The sequence below is a fragment of the Chiloscyllium plagiosum genome, chromosome 3 (genome assembly GCF_004010195.1).
Source record: "Chiloscyllium plagiosum isolate BGI_BamShark_2017 chromosome 3, ASM401019v2, whole genome shotgun sequence".
Lineage (NCBI taxonomy): Eukaryota > Metazoa > Chordata > Chondrichthyes > Orectolobiformes > Hemiscylliidae > Chiloscyllium > Chiloscyllium plagiosum.
In genome coordinates, this window is record NC_057712.1 from 133,448,865 (window position 1) to 133,470,252 (window position 21,388).

At 40.1% G+C, this 21,388-nt stretch overlaps 1 protein-coding gene across 1 annotated transcript in view; it reads right to left on the reverse strand.

Annotated features, from left to right (window-relative positions):
• Positions 1-21,388, reverse strand: part of LOC122540182 (dynein axonemal heavy chain 8-like) — a 1,320,893-nt gene that overhangs the window by 598,608 nt on the left and 700,897 nt on the right. Inside the window, exon 36 of the mRNA XM_043675532.1 lies at positions 4,923-5,122. Coding sequence (XP_043531467.1) covers positions 4,923-5,122 — 200 coding nt within the window. The remainder of the gene's footprint in view (positions 1-4,922; positions 5,123-21,388) is intronic.

Here is a 21,388-nt window from a genome sequence, read left to right on the forward strand (position 1 = left end):
CGGGCGGTGCGGGGTTGTGGGACTATGAGGTTGGAGGCGGTGGATGGGAGATCCCCCGAGGTGATGAGGTTATGGACGGTCTGGGAGATAACCTTGACCTCTTTCCACCTATCACATTTCCGACGCCCCTCCCCCAAGTCCCTCCTCCCTACCTTTTATCTTAGCCTGCTGGACAAACTTTCCTCATTCCTGAAGAAGGGCTTATGCCCGAAACGTCGATTCTCCTGTTCCCTGGATGCTGCCTGACCTGCTGCGCTTTTCCAGCAACACATTTTCAGCTCTGATCTCCAGCATCTGCAGTCCTCACTTTCTCCTCCTTTTAACCTAACATTCACAAACCTGGCTGTCGCACATTCACTTTCCTCATCCAAGTCATGAGTATGTATTATAAATAATTATGATGATTCCTGTGGCTCATCACTAGTTTTAGTTTGCCATCTTGAAAATCCCCATTAAGCAAACTCTCTATCTTCTTTTAGACAGCCAAACCTTTCTCGATGCTGATGTACCACCTCTAACATCACAACCTTTTATCTTATGAAGCAGCCTAACGTGTGATACCTTATCAAATTCCTTTGAAAATCCAAATATATTACATCCACTGCTTCCCCTTTAACTATATTATTTGTAATATCCTCAAAGAATTCTCTCTGACATGGCTTTTCCTTTGCAAAGCCATTCTGGGTCTGCTTGACCCCATATTACACATTTCAAATGTTCTGCTATTAAACCCTTTAACATTTTCCCAATGACAAACATTAAGCTAACTGGCCATAGCTTTCTGTCTTTTGTCTCCCCTTTCTAAAAAAGCTTCATGCCAAAGTTTTGAAGGAAGTAGCAATTGAGATAAATGAGCAAGTAGTTTTCCGATATAATTCTGTAATTTATGGATATATTCCTGCTGACTGGAAATAGCAAATGCATCTTCACTACTTAAGAATGGAAGAAGAGGGAAGATGGAGATCCTACAGATCGTGATAGTGTGACAACTGTAATAGGGAAAATATACAGCATTTTATAAAGGAGACGATAACTGAACATTTAGCAGAGTCAACCTGGATTTGTGAAAGGGAAATCGGTTTGTCAAAATTGTTGGGCATTTTTTGAGGATGTTGTTTGTCATGTACAGAAAGAAGAACCAATGGGATGTGGTCCATTTGGATTTTCAGAAGACTTTTGATAATGTCTCACACAAATTTGCAAATACGCTTAGAGCATATGGGACTTGCGGATTATACTAGAATGGTTTGAGAACTGGTTAATCAACAGAAAGCAGATTTGGAATAAACAGATAATTTTCAATATGGCAGGTTGTTGTGGGCAGGATACTGCAGGATCAGTACTAGGCCCACAACTGTTCACAATCTATGTAATTAGTTTAGATGTGGGGACCAATTGTAAAGTTTCAAAACTTGTCGACACCAAACTGATTGGGAATATGAATTATGAGGAAGATGTGAAGAGTACTTCAAGAGGACTTGGACAGTCAAAGTAAATGGGCTAGTAATGACAGATGGAATACAATGTGGATAAATGTCAAGTTTTTTGGTAGAAAAAACAGAAATACAGACTATTTATTAGATGGCGAGAGTTTGGGAAGTGCATGTGTTGAAAAAGATCAGATTGTCCTTGTTTATTAGGCACCAGAGACTCGAATGCTGGCACAATAACCATTAGAAAGATATTTTTTCCACAACTTTGGATAAATGCTAGCATTTCAGCTACACTGGGATATCCATCTAGGAGAGAAAAGAGGCACAGCCAATTATGGAGCACATGCTTTCAGTACACATAACTGAATGCTGTCAGGGTATATATACCCTGTGCAGAATCTAGTGTCTTTAGCAGTTTCGTGATATCACATAAAGTGAATAACACTTGTTGTAAATTGACATCTATGTAATGAGAGTATCAGATGGAGGCCAAGGTGGATTATTCTCTCAGCATTTTTGTTTGAAGATTGCTGCAAATACTTTAGCTTTGTCATTTACACTAATGTGCTGAGTTTTCCCCATTAATGAGGATGTGAATATTTGTGGAACTACATATGAGTAGTTTAATTGGGAGAAAGTGAGCACTGTAGATGTTGGAGAACAGAGTCAAAGAGTGTGGTGCTGGAAAAGCACAGCCAGTCAAGCAGCATCTGAGGAGCAGGAGAGTCGACATTGCAAACATAAGCTCTTCATCAGGATTGAGGGAGTGGCCCAAGGGGGCTGAGAGATAAATGGGAGGGGGGGTGGGGCTGGGGTAAGGTAGCTGAGAATGCAATAGGTAGATGAAGTTGGGGGTGAAGGTGATAGATCAGAGAGGAGGGTGGAGCGGAAAGGTGGAAAGAAAGATGGAAGGGTAGGACAAGTCAAGAGGGTGGTGCCGAGTTGGAAGGTTGGATCTGGGATAAGGTGGGGGGAGGAGAAATGAGGAAATTGGTGAAATCCACATTGATTCTGTGTGGTTGGAGGGTCTCAAGGCAGAAGATGAGACGTACTTCGTCCAGGCTTCGGGTGATAAGGGCTTGGCGCTAGGAGTAGTTTAATTGTCCACCTTGAATTGAATGTTTCTCCATTATAGAGGACTGTTAAGATTCAAATATATTGCCGTGGATCTGAGGTCAAACTTAGATCAAATCAGGTAGGATTTTCACTCCAGAACATTAATGAAAAACAGACAGTTTTTTGAAACAACTGTTACATGGTCGCTATTCAACCAGCTTTATTGGATTTAAGTTTCAACATTTGGGTAATGGTTTTACAATATATAATAATGACTTTTCAGACAAAAGAAAAATAGATGGAAAGATAAATTGCAGGAGGGATACAGACAATTTACAGAGAGATGTTGATAGACTAAGTCAATGGACAAAAATTAGCAAATGGACCATAATGTGGGAAAATGTGAAGTTGTTTATTTTGGAAAGCAGAACAAAAAAGATGGAGTATTATGGAAGTCAAGAAAAAGCTGCAGAAAGCAACAACTCAAAGGGAGTAGGGGTAATTGTATGTGAAACCCAGAAAGCTAGCTCAGGTGTAGCAGGTAATCAGGAAGTCGAATGGAATGTTGGTCCTTATTCCAAGGGGATTGGATAGAAGAATATGGATGGCTTATTGCAACCGTGCAAGGTGCTGGTGAGACCACATCTGGTGATTTTGTCCTCTTATCTAAAAAAATATATTATTTCATTTGAGGCAGTTTGGAGCATGATCTCTGGTATGGAGGAATTGTCTGCTGAGCAAAGATTCAACAGGTTGGTACACTACTGATTCAAATTTAGAAGAATGAGAGGTGATCTTATCGAGCCTTATAAGGGGCACAGTGGCTCAGTGGTTAGCACCGCTGCCTTACAGTAACAGGGACATGGGTTTGATTCAACCCTCGGGCGACTGTCTGTGTGGATTTCCTCAGGGTGCTTTGGTTTCCTCCCACAATCCAAAGATGTGCGAATTAGGTGAATTGGCCATGCTAAATTGCCCATTGTGTTCAGGGATGTATAAGTTAGGTGCATAAATCAGCGGTAAATGTATGAAAATAGGGTCGGGGAATGAGTCTGGGTGCATTACTTTTTGGAGGGTTAGTGTGGACCTGTTTGGGACCAAAGAGCCTGTTTCAACACTATAGAGATTCTATGTTTTATGTAGAACTAGACAATGTTTTCAGATTATATTGCCAATGGGAAGAATGTAAGTGCAGAAATAGGTGACAGAGATAGACCCTGTGGATGTCCAGAATCATAGAATCCCTACAATATGGAGATGTGCCTTCTGAAGAGTATGCCACCTGAACTTAACTGCTTACCATACTGCCCTGCATTTCCCATGGTTAATCCATCTAACCTACACACCCCTAGACACTATGGGCAATTTAGCATGACAATCTACCTAACCTGCACATCTTTGGACTGTGGGAGAAAACCAGAGCACCCAGAAGAAACCTATGCAGACATGGGGAGAATATGCAAGCGTCTCACAGACAGGCTACAACTGAACCAAGGTCCCTGGCACTGTGAGGCAGCAGTGCTAACCACTGAGCTACCATGCCGCCCCAACTGTGAGTGGCACAGAGTTCACTGTGCAGCTATGTGAAAGAGAAACCATTGCTCAAGCTGTTCTAGACAGGCATTGTAAGAAGATGGTATGGTTGTCTACATCAAAAGCTGTACATTGATTGTTTGGTTCTGTTGGTGAGGATTGTGGCTTGCATGTTATCATGGACTAGTCAGAGGATTACAACAAATTTATGAGCAACATTTGGTTTCCTTATTTAACAAAGAGTATAATTGCATTAGAGGTGATTCAAAGGAGATTTACTTGATTGATAGCTGGAATGAGAAGGTTTTTTTATGAGAAAATTGGACAGGCTGGGTCTGATTCCAGCGAAGTTTAGAAGACTGAGGCATGATTTGTTGAAGTGTTTGAGATCTGGAATGATCTTTACAAAGTGGACATGGAAAAGATTATTCCTTTTGTAGGAGAGTCCAGATCTTGGAAACATTATTTTAAATGAGGGCTCACCTTTTTAAGACAGATGTGAAAAAAGTTTGGATTTTGGATTTTGGTGGTGATTTTTAAATATTTTTAAGAGGGCTGGATAAATATTTTTTATTTAACATTACAAATTCTGTATATCTTCAAAAATATCATTTTAAAACTGATACAAAGAGATTTAAAAGGAACATATTTTGAGATTTTGGAACTCAATACCAGAATGCAGCACAGGAGTTTAAAGCAAGCGCTTTCAGTTAAAAGTGTCAAGTGACATAACTAGCAGCTGGGCACTCAGATGTCCAGGCTCTAATCTCTGAAAATCCCTACCTAAAGCATTTTCTTTTTCCTTAGAGCCAAAAGTCCCAAAAGCTTTCTCAACCATCTTAACATTACCTCTATTAGTTTGCGAATTATTACTTTTTTGCTGTAATTTGTTGCTAGTACCTGTTACTGAGCAAAGAACTCAGTATCATTAAACTGTCCTCCATCAACATTATAATTTCTGCTGTCTCCAGTCCTTTTAGCAAGAGCTCGCCTCGATTCTTAAATGAAGAAAAACTGAGGGTCTGACTGGTCCAGGTCTGCATCACTTGATTTAATTTTGCCTCAATGTCCTTCTCTTTCACAGAGGATATGCAGATATCCTAAAAAAAAACAAAATTATTGTATTTTTCATGATAAGACTAACAAAAAAAGTAAATTAAAACCTAAAAAATACCTTGACCAGTTGAAGAGTTAATGACAATATTTATTGCTGTTCAGGATGGGAGGGTGTAGTCATATTTTGGAAAACAGGTTGACAGCTTGAAAAGGATTGTAAGCATGTCCAGAGGGGGTGGGAGAAGAGATTGTTGAGAAGCAAAGATATCTTAGAATTTGAAGGAGTTGAGACATTGAGGGTCCTGAATGTGAGCAGATCATGGAGAGATTGTGAGGGGGGGGTTAGGTGATAACAAACCATGTTGAATTATAGTATAAATGGATACATTTTACTATGATATGCTGAAAAGACCTATTATACATCATCACAGGGAGTTGTGCAACGTCACATTATCTTGTTTCCTCTTTCAACCTTGTGACAAGATGAAGTCACAATAAGATGTTAAGATGTTTCTTTAATAAAGTTTAAGTTCTCCTTTCCTCATCAGTTTCTACAAATAGTTTTAGTAGCAGAACAAGACCAAGGATATTATATGGTGGCAGTGAGAAAGAAAGAATTTTCAATTGCTGGAGAGGCCCAAGCAGCTCTCAGATCTCAGTGAAGCAAAAGCAAGTCTGATCTGGTCCTGAAGATTTCCCAGATAGTGCACTGTATTGGGTTTCGCTGTGAACATGACCAGTGAGCTAATCAGTATATTATCATACATGATGGGCAGTTGCACAGACAATATCATATTCAGACAAGGAATTGTGATGTAGCTTTGTAGTATATTATTATTGGGAAGTTTGAAACTGAAAGTGGAGGAAAGATAGATTTTGGTTTTCAGTTCTGTGAATGTGACCCTTTTTAACAGAAATTTGAAAGTCATATTGAGCAATGAACTGAGGATATAATTCCAAAAAGTCATGGGACTTAAATGAAATGACTCAATCAGCTCCCTGGGATATTAGCTGCTAAATATTTACAGAGTTGATTTTTATGATGTAGAAACAAATGATCGACAGCCAATAGTAGAATAGTAGTTTGAGTTCAGAAGAGAAGTCTTCCGTGCTGAAGAGTGCTTTTTTTTAGTTTACAGTAGATTGAGAAATTTCTAGGCTATCATTGGGAAGAAATGTCTGGTCAATAAAGCTGGAAAGAAGTCTTCAAGCCATCAGAATTGCAAAATGTTTTTTAACTTCACTGAGATTGAAAGACTGTGAAGGATGTTGCAGGGAACTTGTTTTTTCTCTCTGTTTATGTTAGGATCTTTCTAAATTGTCGATGTTTGTAATTCTGTACGTTTGTATTCAATTGATAACAGAATATTGGTAGCCTCATATTCAGTGACTGAAAGCCATGGTAACCAAAATGCATAAAACTTATAATCTATCAAATCAGGCTTCACTCTGAGATCTGACTTTTCCAGTAGGACCATCAGTTGGATCACAACAGGATTGATGAAGAAAAGGCAATGAACAAAGAAGGAATAAAACCATTTGACCCCACTGTCAATCTGTGAAAAAGAAGCATTGACAAGTTAGTTAAGTGTTCGTAGTGACAAGGGGAAGTTTGATACGTCTATCAATGATCTATACTTGCTGTACATACAATGGTGAAATTGGCATCTTAAAAGAAGGACCAATGAGTTTTTTTTGAAGTCTCAGGTGATTAAGTTTAGACAGACCACTTGTAGTCACTAGATAGTATAGCCTGAACTTTCAGATGAGTAGGCACACTGGGGTCAGAAGAAAACTGATTGGTGTTTTAGAGTGGCAAGGAGACCCATAGCCTGTATCCCCAAAATAACTGACCTTGTGGAGTATTTTAAATTTAAAAACAGAGATACATCTGTACAAGAATAAGTCAGGCATGATTAAGAGCCCAAAACATGACAGTTGAATGAGGTGACAATCTCACAATTCTTTTGATTTTTGTCATCATAACACATTGTTGTTGACGACAGTGATCCTCAATCCAGCAGCCAGTCAGTTGGACCTAGGTTCTGGCTTGAGTTGGATGCTTTTATTTTCAATCGTTTTGTGCTGGCTTCTTTCACTCACAAAGGGAGAGAGATAAAGAAGTCTGGCTTCCCTGTAACTTTTGGATGCCTTAGTATCATTTGTCTCTTCTCGTTTCTGACAAAATGATACAAAGCAGTTGCTAGGCAATTTCTTTTCAACCAAAAGCCATCTTGTTTGGTGCTTGCAAAGATAGTGGATACGCTGATCGTAATCTTCCAAACATTAAGGGGTAGGGTTTGGGATTGATTGGAATGCTCTTCATAGGATCATTGTTGACTCGAATCTATGCTTCTACACTGTAGAGATTCTATGATTCTATGAAAGTGATTGCAGTATCGCCAGGTTTGCAGATGATACAAAAATAGGTGGGAAGATAAGTAGTGAAGATAACACAGAGAATCTGCAGAAGGAAATAGTCATTCCTCTGTGAGGATTCCATTCCTGAGAACTCCCATGAATGATGAATTCACGAGTGCAGAGCTTAATATCTTATAGTAAAAATAGGATTAGGTTTCAGATCTCAAGATCATGACTTTTCACCTATTAATTGTTGGCTTTTTTTAAGGTTAAAAAAACACAAATACTCGTGTATCGATCAATTTCATGTATAAGTCGATCTATTATTTTGGCCCAAAAATCTGGTATTTTTCATATACCTCGTGTATAAGTTGACCCTAATTTTTCAGGGGCCTCTTCCTGACCATATATGTAGCCATTAAGGACATGATTTGCACATTTTTGTTTCAAATGTAATACCTGCATCATCACATGTTACACATGCCAGTATATATTTGCGCAATGTGATTTTCAAATAGTTAAAGTGAATGTTGATAACCATATAATATATTGTATATATATTGTATATATTTATTTATGTAATATTTACATACAAATATTTGACCTGTGCATGCAAATATCTACGGTACCTTATGCAACCCTCAACCTTGTTTTTCCGCTGTTGCCTCAGTTTATTAGAAGTGGGTGTCATGTACAGTTGTGCTCTGAACTTATTGTAAAACTCTCCCAATTTTTTCTGACAAAATGGCATCACGAAGAAACAGCTATACAGCACAGTTTAAACTAAAAGTTGCTGAAGTTGCAGAGAAGCACAACAATAAATAGCATAGCTGCAAGGGAGTTCTGAGTTTCTGAAAAACTTAGAACATTACAGTGCAGTACAGGCCCTTTGGCTCTCGATGTTCAAGATTGAAGGTAAAAAGCTACACAGTTAAATGCTATGCCAAAACAGAAGTATGCCAATCGAGGAAAGCTGAACAAATGGCCACAACTTGAAGACAAGATTACTGACTGGGTAATTCAGTGTCATCAGAACGGAAGCATAGTGACTCAACAACGTATAAGAATATGCATCAAAAAAGAAGCAAAAAAATGATGGGTTCAATGATTTCAAAGCCAGTGCTGGACGGTGCAGTACGTTTATGAAAAGGCATTATTTAGTGCTGAGACAGAAAACCAAGATTGCCCAACATCTACCAGTAGAACTTAATGATAAATTAATTGGGTTCCATCACTTTGTAATCAGAAGTTGGAAGAAAAATGGGTACAGGCTCTCATGCATCGACAACATGGACAACACCCCAATGAACTTTGATGTGCTAGGGAACAGAACGTGGACAAGATTGGAGCAAAAACAGTTTTGGTTAATATGAACTTGCCATAAAAACAGTTGATTCACTGTGGTACTTGGTTGTATGGCAGATAGAACAATATTAAAGTCTATGGTGATTTTTAAGCGGAAAACTCAGCCCAGACAGAAATGTCTGAAAGGCATTGTTGACCTCGTCCATGAAAAATGGTGGATGGATGAAGGTGGCTGCAAGACTTGGATTAGGGAGGTCTGGAATATGCAACCAGATGGACTTAGACAGGAAAAAAAGCTTACTGGTGTATCCAGATCACACAGAGTGAAAAGTGTTGTCAGTGAACTTCAAGCTAACAACACTGACATTGCAATGATTCCTGGAAGCCTTATGAGCGTGGTGCAGCTACTGGATGTTAGCACCAATAAACCTTTGAAGGACTTAGTATGAAGAAATGGATGCAAGAAGGAGGGAAAAGCTTTGCAAAGGGTGACAACATGCATGCTCCATTACTTGCAACTGTATATGAGTGAATTGTTGAGTTGACATGAAAACTGAAATTATTATGAAGGTCTTCAAAAAAAGTCGAAATTCTAATACCAAAAGAGAAAATGCTGGAAAATCTCAGCAGGTCTGGCAGCATCTGTAAGGAGAGAAAAGAGCTGACGTTTCGAGTCTAATTGACCCTTTGTCAAAGTGAAATTCTAATGTTTTATATGATATGGCGGATGACTATTTACGGTCCAATGGAAGTGATGACAAATCAATTGAATGATCCCCTTGAGAGTGCAGATGAAGACGATCTATACGACAATATGTTTGACCCAGATGACTGGAATGAATTATTCAGTGGTGCAACTGATAAGGACAGTGAATTTGAAGGATTCTAATGGACTTTTGCATGTACCAGTAACTTGTTTTAAGCAGCTATTCCATAATATTTGTGATATATGATGAGAAGAGTTTTTTTTGCTGTGAATATCAGTTTTTTGATGTAAATTGCTTATTGTATATTATTAACAATTCCATGCGGTCTTATTCTAATAAAATACTATCAGTCTTTTCTTTTAGTTTTTATTGTTTTTATTTCATGAATTGTGTGTTGTACAAATACCTCCAGTAGATGGCCTGACTATCTGCTGGTATGCCTATTAACTTTTATACATATGTGTAGACCTATATGCACTTTCAGGTACTGGTAACTGGAGTACGGTATGATAGTACCGTTCTACCATGGCAGGCAGAATGGAGACAGTTATTTTGAGGATAAATATTCAATAATGGCCATAATACTTTTACCTTATATTGTTTATTATTTTATAGAGATATGGCTCTTGTTTGTCCATTTTTTGACTCCTGCCAAGCATGAATTTCATCCCCTCGAAAACAACACCTTGTGCATAAGTCGACCCCCTAATTTCAGCTTAAAAGACGGTCTTCAAAACTCAACAAGTATATGTGATAATAAATGTTGATGACAATATGTTAATACTAAAATCGAATATGGTTTTGTAATCTAAGAGAATGACAGTAATCATGTAGAAAGCGTACAATATCCATAAAGTCAGCAGCTTAAGTGACAAACTATAACTAACATAATACAGCATAGTCTACCCTAGGACCCCAGCCAGCAAGTATTGTTTTCTCTCCAGAACACCTTTTCAGTCAGTACAGTTTTCTTTAATGAATGCTTTTTCATTACTACATACACATTTCTTTTCCCACCATTCATCATCACCAAGTATATTGACCACTTTACCATTAGAATACAGCCTTTTCTTTTGTCAATAGTTTTCACATTTTGTAACCTTAAAATGGGAATCATCACGAGAACACAAATGGCACAAGTGTGAGAGTGGGATGCGCAAAACAATTTTAGTGAGACAAAGCAAGAGAAGGGAGAGGGGTGGAGTGTTGAATGTATCCGACTGTGGGTTAGGAGGTGGTGGTGGGCAAGTGGGAATCCATATTTACATTTGCTTCATCAGATTTGTCGTAAGGCAGTAAGGTTGCCCACTGCACGTTGCATAAGATTACTTTTAGGTTGCTGTGAAAGTGGTCATGGATATATGTTTTTTGCCAGTGGCTATAATTAATTGGCTATTTATTTTTTATCATGAATTGGCAAATTTGCACTCATTTATTTCACAGATACAGAGGAATGACACTAGACAGGTTACGCGATTGGGAAAAAAAAACTTTGCAGGTGGCAAATAACTAAGTTTGGATGGAAGAATAGAGCAGCTGAATTTTAATTAAAACAGGAAAGACTGCATTAAGCTATGAAACAGATGGATTTGGGACTCCTTGATCAAAATCACAAAAAGCTTGCACCCAAATTCAGTGGAAGACAAATAGAATTTTGGGTCAAAGGGATGGAAAATAAAAGTATGAGGGTCTTGCTAAAAAAATACATGTGTCTAGATAGTGTGGTGCTGGACAGACAGGAGCAGGAAAATCGACGTTTCGGGCAAAAGTCCTTCATCAGGAATCAAGGCGGTTATGCAGAGTGGAGAGATAAATAAGGGGGGTGGGGGGGGGGAGAAAGTAGCATAGAGTACAATAGGTGAATGGGGGTGGGGATGGAGGTGATAAGTCAGAGAGGAGGGTGGAGTGAATAGGTGGAAAGGAAGATAGGCAGGTAGGACAGGTCATGAGGGCAGTGTTGAGCTGAAAGGTTGGAGCTGGGGTGAGGTGGAGGAAGGGGAAATGAGGAAACTGGTGAAATCCACTTTGATGCCATGGGGTTGAAGTGTTCCGAGGCAAAAGATGAGGCGTTCTTCCTCCAGGCGTCGGGTGCTGAGGGAGCAGCAGTGGAGGAGGCCCAGGACCTGTATGTCCTCGGCAGTGTGGGAGAGGGAGTTGAAATGTTGGGCCACAAGGCAATGGGGTTGATTGGTGCGGGTGTCCCGGAGATATTCCTTAAAGCGCTCTGCTAGGAGACGTCCAGTCTCCTCAACGTAGAGGAAACCGCATTGGGAACAACAGATACAATAAATGATATTGGTGGATGTGCAGGTAAATCTTTGATGGATGTGAGGGAGGAGGTTTGGGTGCAAGTTTTGCAATTCCTGCGGTGGCAGGGGAGGATGCCAGGAAGGAAGGGTGGGTTGTTGGAGGGCGTAGACCTGACCAGGTAGTCACGGATGAGGAAGGACACCACTTCTACTGGGACAACATATCCATCCTAGGACAAGCCAAAGAGAGACATGCATGAGAATTCCTAGAAGCATGGCATTCCAACCAGAACTCTGTCAACAAACACACCGACTAGGACCCCACTTGACCACCCTCTCAGAAAAAAGAACAGGATATAACATAACCACAGGAAGTGACATCAACACCAGAAATGATATCACCTTACATTAAAAATGTCTCAGAACTAACAGCCAGACTTCTCTGACCACTGGGATTCATGACAGTCCATGAACCAACAGGCATGCTCAGACAGCAACTCACTAGGATAAAAGACTCTGGACCTATTATGGGTAAGACAAACGTAATTTACAAGATTCCATGCAAAGACTGCATGGAACATTATACAGGACAAACAGACAGACAATTAACAATCCACATCCATGAACACGAACTAGCCACTAAACGCCATGACCAGTTGTTCCTAGTAGCCATACACACAGATGACAAGGACTACAAATTCAACTAGGACAACACAACAATCATAGGACAAGCCAAACAGAGGACAGACAGAGAATGTCTAGAAGCATGAAACTCATCCGCGGTCTCCATCAACAAACACATATACCTAGGCCAAATCTACTGGCCAGTACAATGAAAAACTGGAACCGGCAAGCGAAAGCAACTGGAATGGAACCAAATAAATTCCAGAAGACACAGTACAGCAGTGCTTCACAGGAAGCTCCAAAGCACTGAAGATATCACCTAGTCAGAGGATGAAACATGTACAAATTGGCTTCCCAGCTTGATGAACATGCCCACAACCATGAGAACCTCTAACACTCTTGTTTTTATCTATCAGCCAAGACTCCTGATTGCACCAAATTAACAGCCCAAATCAGGGAATTTATATTCCATGAATGTCCACCTTGCTGACCTCATTACAATCAGATGGGATACTATAAGCAGATCCAGCAGTAGACTTTAGGAAGGATATGTTAGTTGTGGAGGCAGTACAACATTGGTTTACCAGAATGATACCTGGACTTCAGAGGTTAAGTAATGAGGAGACATTACTCAAGTTAGGTTATATTCTCTAGAATTTAGAAGGCTAAGGAGGTGATCCAATCAAAATCTTCAAGATATTCACAGGAAAAGACACCGTTGTAAAGATAAACTATTTCCACTAGTTGGGAATTTTACAACTAAGGAGCATGTTTTGAGAATTGAGGCCAGACCATTCAGGAGAGATGTTATACAAAGGGTAATAGATGTTTGGAACTCTTTTTACTGTTTTTAAGTTGTCAATTTTAAGTCTGAGATAGATAAATTTTTGTGAAGCAAAGGTAATAATGTTTATGGTCCAATGACAGGTATATAGACATACACCACAGATCAGCCATGATCTCAGTGAATGGAGGTTGAATGGCTTTCTCCTGTCCCCATGTTCCTTTTTTCAGGCTGGCAGGGTATCACAAGTGGTCTGCAACAGGAGCTCCTGCTGAAGTCTGCTCTCTTTATAATTTATATAAATGATGTAGATGAGGGGACTGAAGGGATAGTTGCTAAATTGTGGAGAATTAATATGTAGGAACAACAAATAATATGGTAACTTAATCATACATACCAATTTTCCACAATTCGTGCAGTAAGGTGCCTACATCTCTCTATACCTCAGAGCCCTTGCAACTTCCTAACAATGAGATAATATGCTTTTTTTTTCCTTTTTGCCACATTTTATTCCACATGCCAGATCTTTGCACTCTAACTGAACCTATCAATATCTCTCTGTATGCTCCTTATGGCCTCTTCACAACTCACTTTTCTCCCTATTTTTTGTGTAATAACCAAATTTAACGACGAACTGTTCAGGTCCTCCATCCATATTATTTATATAGATTGTAAAGAGAGCAGAATCCAGCAGGAACTTTGGTGGGAGACCACTTGTGGTAGTCCAGCAAGTGAGTAGCGGATTATGACACTCCAGCTGCAGCTCGTAGACTCCACTTGTGTTTCTTCTGCTTGTCTTCTTTTTCTTCTCTTTTTTTCTTCTTTTCTCTTTGACTCCTGTACTCCAGCAACGATTCCTAGCCTCCACCAATGATTCCATACACCCCGGTCAGTGATGTTGTGATGATGCTGCTCCTTTAACAGGGTCATGCTGTCCTTGGCTTTTTACAGGGAGGTTGTAAAAGCAGTGATTCCAAAAAGTCTGGCTTTGGATAAGTTTCAGGACAAATTTGATTATAGCTAACAGATACTGCCTCAAGAAAACGGCTTTCAAGTTTTTTTTAAAAAGTTTGTACAATGAAAGGAAAGTAGTCAGTTCTCCCAGCTCAGCGTTTCTGTGGCTTGATTTGGTTTTTGGCAGTCTGGCTGTTCACTGACAGCAGTCAGGCAGTTTGAGGCTGATAATCCAAGAAACAACTACATGGAAGAAGGTGCTCCATACTGCCATCTCTCTCTCTCTTCTGTGAGACCTTGTGTTTGATTTTACCTTTGGTGCCAAGGAGTTTTTACTGGAACTGTTGCAAGTATTTGGAACAGTATCATTAAGTTGGGAATCTGTTGGGTCTTTGGACAGGTTAGGTTCTTCTGTATTCTGTTCTCTTTTGTTTGTGTTACATTCGGTAATCTTGCAAATAAGTTTTGTTTTGTTTAAAACTAAGTGGATTGACCCTTCTGGTATATCCATGTTACACCTGCTTAAAACAATTAACAAAGTTAGGGTGTCGGCTACTTTCTTGAAATGTTTTGAGGGAGTTTGGCCTGGTTCATAACAGATTGGGGGCTCTTTGCGGGATTTGTTCTATTGTTCCAAATTGGGATTAGGATTGCTGGATTCAAAGGTAGCAAGTGGTAGGTGTTAGTGTCATTTGTTCCGGGTTTTGAATTTGGTTGGTTTAAACAGTGCTTTGGATAGCAATGGCTCTTTCAGTCACCAGGAGTTTTCTGGGGGTTGAAGAAGTGACTTTGAGGGTTTTGCAAAAGGTGATTGAATCTCAGGTGCTAGAATTAGAAAGCCAGCCGGTGTTGGAGTTGCTTCTTCCGTGAGGAAATGAGCAATAATTACAGTAATGCTCAACTATTATTTTGCTAGAAATGCCATCAGAATTTTTAGAAATATCTAAAATTCAATTGAAAATGAAGCAGTTTGAGTTAGAGGCAATAGGCAAGGAAAGGGCAACAGAAATGAAACAGTTTGAATTGCGATTAAAAGCAGAGGAAAGAAGAAAAGAACAAATTGACTTAGCAGATCAAAAAAAAGAGAGAGAAAGAGAGAGAGAAGGGAGAGAAAAGGAGAGAAAGGAAATGAAGCAAAGAGGGAGGTTGAACTTCAGAAATTGGCACTTTGACAGGAGTTCAAAAATTCATTTTCTGAAATAGTGAGAAGTGCAGAGAGTTAAAACAACAAGATTAGTAGCTGTTGATTATAAGTTGGTCCATAAATCAAAGTTTGGCTTAAAAAGTAAATTTCAATCCTTGAGGGAAAGAAATTAGGGAGAAGAGAAATCCTCACATGGAAAGGGAAAGGTAGATCTCGGTAAAGATCACAAGGATAAATTACCACAGGGTAAAAAGGAAACCCTTGAAGGAGAACGAGAAGTTAAAAATCTCAGGTGTTTCCACTGCAATGAAGTAGGTCACAGTGTTGGTGGTTAAAAGCACTGGGAATCCAAATATAGGAAAACAGGTTAAGCTGGTGAATTTTGTTGGAGTGACAACGGAAAACACAGTGGAGCTAGAAAGCTGCATCAGAACATATAATCTGTTCGGAGGTTGGTTAAGGAGGAATGCAAGATCATCTTAAACCATATACTGACAAAGGTAAAGTTTATTCGTATAGGCCAGGAGGAGCAGGTGGAGAGGTTACAATATTAAGAGATACAGGATCCTTTCAATCTATGATGTTGAAAGATGAGGAGATATGTACCTCTGAAGGACTATTGTCAGAAAAGGTGCTAGTAATAGAAATTCACAGTGAGACAAGAAGTGCTCAGTTACGTAAAGTGAGGTTAGAGTATCCAGTGAAGAGTGGACAGGTTGTGGTAGGAGTACTGAATAAACTCAGCTCCAGGAATACAATTGCCCTTGCAAATGATAGCTGATTCACAGGTAAAGCACTGCCTACTGTGGTTGAAAAGCCAGTGGAAACACAGGAAATGAACTATTGCAGGAAGCATTTTCTAGGATTTTTCCTGACCGTGTGGTAACGAGGTCACAAACTTGCCAGTTGAAACAGGAGAGATCAAACAGTACAGGTAAAAAAGTTGAAATGGAATTAGCAGAGACCCTGTTTGATCAGATGGTTCACACAAACCAGGAACAGATAGGTGACAAAGCAAACATCTTTAACTCAGATAAATTGAATGAGTTACAGCAGAAAGATGAAAATTTAAAGCAATTGCATCAAAAGACATACAGAGAAAAATAATCTGAATGTATCCCTTAGTGTTATTATCTTAAAAATAATGTCTTAATGAGGAAATGGAGACCATCACATATTCAGGCAAACGAGAAATGGGCAAGTCGTATTGCTAGTGGGTGATAGAAAGGAGATGTTGCAGGTAGCGCATGAGCTACCACTACAAGGTCATTTAGGAGTGAGCAAAACTCAAGCTAAAACACAAAAACATTTCACTGGCCTGGACTGCACAAAGATGAAGCTGAATTTTTTCTGACTTGTCATACATGTCAGGGAATTGGAAAACCACAACCAGTAATAAAACCCATATCTTTAATACCTATTTCTGCACTTGAGGAACCTTTCATGAGAATCTTATTGATTGCTTATGACCCCTACCTAAAACAAAAAGCGGGAATCAGAATTTGTTAACAATAATGGAGGTGTCCACTAGATTTCCAGAGGCCTCGACAATAATGTTGTTAAGGAGAGTACTGAGATACAGGCTATTAGACTAGACAGGATTGAGGTTCATAAGGAGGAGGTGTTAGCAATTCTGGAAAGTGTGAAAATAGATACGTCCCCTGGGCCAGATAGGATTTATACTAGGACTGTCTGGGAAGCTAGTGAGGAAATTGCAGAGCCTTTGGCTTTGATCTTCGTGTTGTCATTGTCTATAGGGATAGTGCCAGAAGACTGGAGGATAGCAAATGTAGTCCCCTTGTTCAAGAAGGGGAGTAGAGACAACTCTTGTAATTATAGACCAGTGAATCTTACTTTGGTTGTGGGTAAAGTGTTGGAAAGGGTTATAAGAGAAGGGATTTATAATAATCTAGAAAGGAATAATTTGATTAGGGATAGTCAACACAGTTTTGTGAAGGGTTGGTCATGCCTCACAAACCTTATTTAGTTATTTGACAAGGTGACCAAACAGGTAGATGAGAGTAAAGTGGTTGATGTGGTGTATATGGATTTTAGTAAAGCATTTGATAAAGTTCTCCACGGTAGGCTATTGCGGAAAATACAGAGGCATGGGACTGAGGGTGATGTGGTTGTTTGGATCAGAAATAGGGTAATTGTAAGAAGACAGAGGGTGGTAGTTGATGGGAAATGTTCGTGCTGGAGTTAGTTACGAGCGGTGTACCACAAGGATCTATTTTGGGGCCACTTCTGTTTGTCATTTTTATAAATTACCTTGATAAGGATGGAGAAGGATGGTTTAGTAAATTTGTGAATGACACCAGGGTCAGTGGTGTTATGGACAGTGCCAAAAGATGTTGCAGGTTACAGCGGAACATAGATAAGCTGCAGAGCTGGGTTGAGAGGTGGCAAATATAGTCTTATGTGGAAAAGTGTGAGGTGACTCACTTCGGAAGGAGTAACAGGAATACGGAGTACTGGGCTAATGGTAAAATTCTTGGTAGTGTGGATGAGCAGAGAGATCTCGGTGTCCATGTGCATAAATCCCTGAAAGTTGCCACCCAGGTTGATAGGGTTGTTAAGAAAGCATGCGGTGTGTTAGTTTTTATTGGTAGAGGGATTGAGTTTCAGAGCCATGAAATCATGTTGCTGCTGTACAAAACTCTTGTACTGCTCCACTTGGAGTTGTGCATACAGTTCTGGTCACCACATTATAGGAAGGAGGTGGAAGCATTGGAAAGGGTGCAGGTAGGATATTGCCTAGTATGGATGGAAGATCTTATAAGCAAAGATTGAAGGACATGAGGCTGTTTTTGTTAGAGAGAAGAAGTTTGAGAGGTGACTTAATAGAGACACACAAGATGATTAGAGGATTAGATAGAGTGGACAGTGTGAGCCTTTTTCCTCAGATGGTGATAGGTAGCACGAGGGGACAAAGCTTTAAATTGAGGGGTGATAAATATAGGACAGATATCAGAGGTAGGTTCTTTATTCAGAGAGTAGTAGAGGCATGGAATATTTAGATAAGATTCCCTACAGTGTGGAAACAGGCCCTTCGGCTCAACCAGTCCACACTGACCCTCCAAAGAGTAACCCACCCAGACCCATTTGCCTCTATGGGCAATTTAGCATGGCCAATTCACCTGACCTGCACATTTTTGGACTGTGGGAGGAAACAGGAGCACCCGGAGGAAACCCACGCAGATACAGGGAGAATGTGCAAACTCCACACAGACAGTCGCCTCAGGCTGGAATTGAACCTAGGACCCTGGTGCTGTGAGGCAGCAGTGCTAACCACTGAGCCAATTTAAAAATGGCAGGAGTTTGTGGGTATAATTTAGGACACAGTACAGAGGTTCATCCCCAAGAAAAGAAGGATTATCCGGGGAGGGATTAGACAGCCATGGCTGACAAAGGAAGTCAGGAAATGTATCAAAGAAAAAGAGAGATCCTATAAAGTGGCCAAGAGCACTGGGAAATCAGAAGATTGGGAAGGCTCCAAAAACAAACAGAGGATAACAAAGAGAGAAATAAGGAAGGAGAGGATCAAATATGAAGGTAGGCTAGCCAGTAATATTAGAAATGATAGTAAAAGTTTATTTTAATACAAAAGAAACAAACGACAGGCAAAAGTAGACATTGGGCCACTTCAAACTGATGCTGAAAGGCTCGTGATGGGAGATAAGGAAATAGCTGGAGAACTTAATAAGTACTTAGCATCAATCTTCACAGTGGAAGACATGAGTAATATCCCAACAATTAAAGGGAGTCAGGGGGCTGAGTTGAGTATGGTTGCCATTACAAAAGGGATAGTGCTAGAAAAGCTAAAAGGTCTTAAAATTGACAAATCTCCTGGCACCGATGGGCTACATCCTAGAGTTCTGAGGGAAGTGGCTGAGGAAATAGCGGAGGCGTTGGTTGAGTCAAAAGTCACTGGACTCAGGGAAAGTCCCGGATGATTGGAAGACCGCTGTTGTAACCCCATTGTTCAAGAAAGGATCAAGACAAAAGATGGAAAATTATAGGCCAATTAGCCTAACCTCGGTTGTTGGTAAAATTCTAGAATCCATCATTAAGGATGAGGTTTCTAAATTCTTGGAAGAGCAGGGTCGGATTAGAACAAGTCAACATGGATTTAGTAAGGGGAGGTCGTGCCTGACAAACCTGTTAGAATTCTTTGAAGAGGTGACAAGTAGGTTAGACCAGGGAAACCCAGTGGATGTGGTCTATCTAGACTTCCAAAAGGCCTTTGATAAGGTGCCACATGGGAGGCTGCTGAGCAAGGTGAGGGCCCATGGCATTCGAGGTGATCTACTGGCATGGATTGAGGATTGGCTGTCTGACAGAAGGCAGAGAGTTGGGATAAGAGGTTCTTTTCGAAACGGCAACCGGTGACAAGTGGTGTCCCACAGGGTTCAGTGTTGGGGCCGCAGCTGTTCACGTTTTATATTAATGATCTGTATGAAGGGACTGGGGGCATTCTAGCGAAGTTTGCCAGTGATACAAAGATAGGTGGACAGGCAGGTAGTACTGAGGATGTGGGGAGGCTGCAGAAGGATCTAGACAGTTTGGGAGAGTGGTCCAGGAAATGACTGATGAAGTTCAATGTGAGCAAATGCGTGGTCTTGCACTTTGGAAAAAAGAATACAAGCATGGACTACTTTCTAAACAGTGAGAAAATTCATAAAGCCAAAGTACAAAGGGATCTGGGAGTGCTAGTCGAGGATTCTCTAAAGGTAAACATGCAGGTTGAATCCATGATTAAGAAAGCAAATGCAATGTTGTCAATTATCTCAAGAGGGTTGGAATATAAAAGCACCGTTGTGCTACTGAGACTTTATAAAGCTCTGGTTAGGACCCATTTGGAATACTGTGTCCAGTTTTGGTCCCCACACCTCAGGAAGGACATACTGGCACTGGAACGTGTCCAGCGGAGATTCACACGGATGATCCCTGGAATGACAGGTCTAACATATGAGGAACGGCGGAGGATACTGGGATTGTATTCGTTGGATACAAGATAATACATGGCTTGGAAAGGGTGGACACTAAGAAATTGTTTCCATTAGGCGAGGAGACTAGGACCCGTGGGCACAGCCTTAGAATTAAAGGGGGTCAATTCAGAACAGAAATGCGGAGACATTTCTTCAGCCAGAGAGTGGTAGGCCTGTGGAATTCATTGCCGCGGAGTGCAGTGGAGGCCAGGATGCTAAATGTCTTCAAGGCAGAGATTGATAAATTCTTGATGTCACAAGGAATTAAGGGCTACGGGGAGAATGTGGGTAGGTGGAGTTGAAATGCCCATCAGCCATGATTAAATGGCAGAGTGGACTCGATGGGCTGAATGGCCTTACTTCCACTCCTATGTCTTATGGTCTTATGATCCTGCCTGAAACAGTAATAGACTCGCCAACTTTAAGGGCATTTAAATGGTCATTGGATAACCATATGGATGATAATGGAATAGTGTAAGTTAGATGGACTTCAGATTGGTTTCACAGGTTGATGCAACATCGAGGACCGAAGGGCCTGCAATGCACCATAATGTTCTATGTTCTATGCTTCATAACACAATATCACAGCTAAAAGGATTGTAAAGGAGTTATTCAAATTTTTCACTGAATACATACTACCCACAGAAGTATAATCAGATCAAGGGTCAAACGTTACATCAAAAATACTCAAGGAAGTTATGGACAGCTTTGGAGCACATTAGGCATTAAAGACCGTGTTGAGGGCTTATAGTCAAGACTATCCACATGATTGAGATAAGGGAAATATAATTTTTCTTTTTGTGATCACTGTACCAAATGAATTGACCAAATTCAATCCATTTGAATTAGCTTTTGGACATGAAGTGACAGGACCACCAAAATTGGTTAAGGAGAGATTGATAAGTCAGCATTCAGAGACCATATATCTGGACTATGTCAAATCTTTGGGACGATTAAATAGAGCAGGGAAGTTAGCTGGACAAATTTCACAGCATACAATGAAACAGGAATCAGATAAGAAATCAAAAACTCACAATGTTGCTATCAGGGATAAGGTTACTTCCAGTGATAGGTGAACCTTTAAAAGCAAGGTTTAGTGGATTTTATCAAGTTGAAAGTAAATTGAGAGCTGTGACAATTGATAAGGACTCCACACAAAAAGAAATCTCACAGTGTGTCTTGTGAATGTGA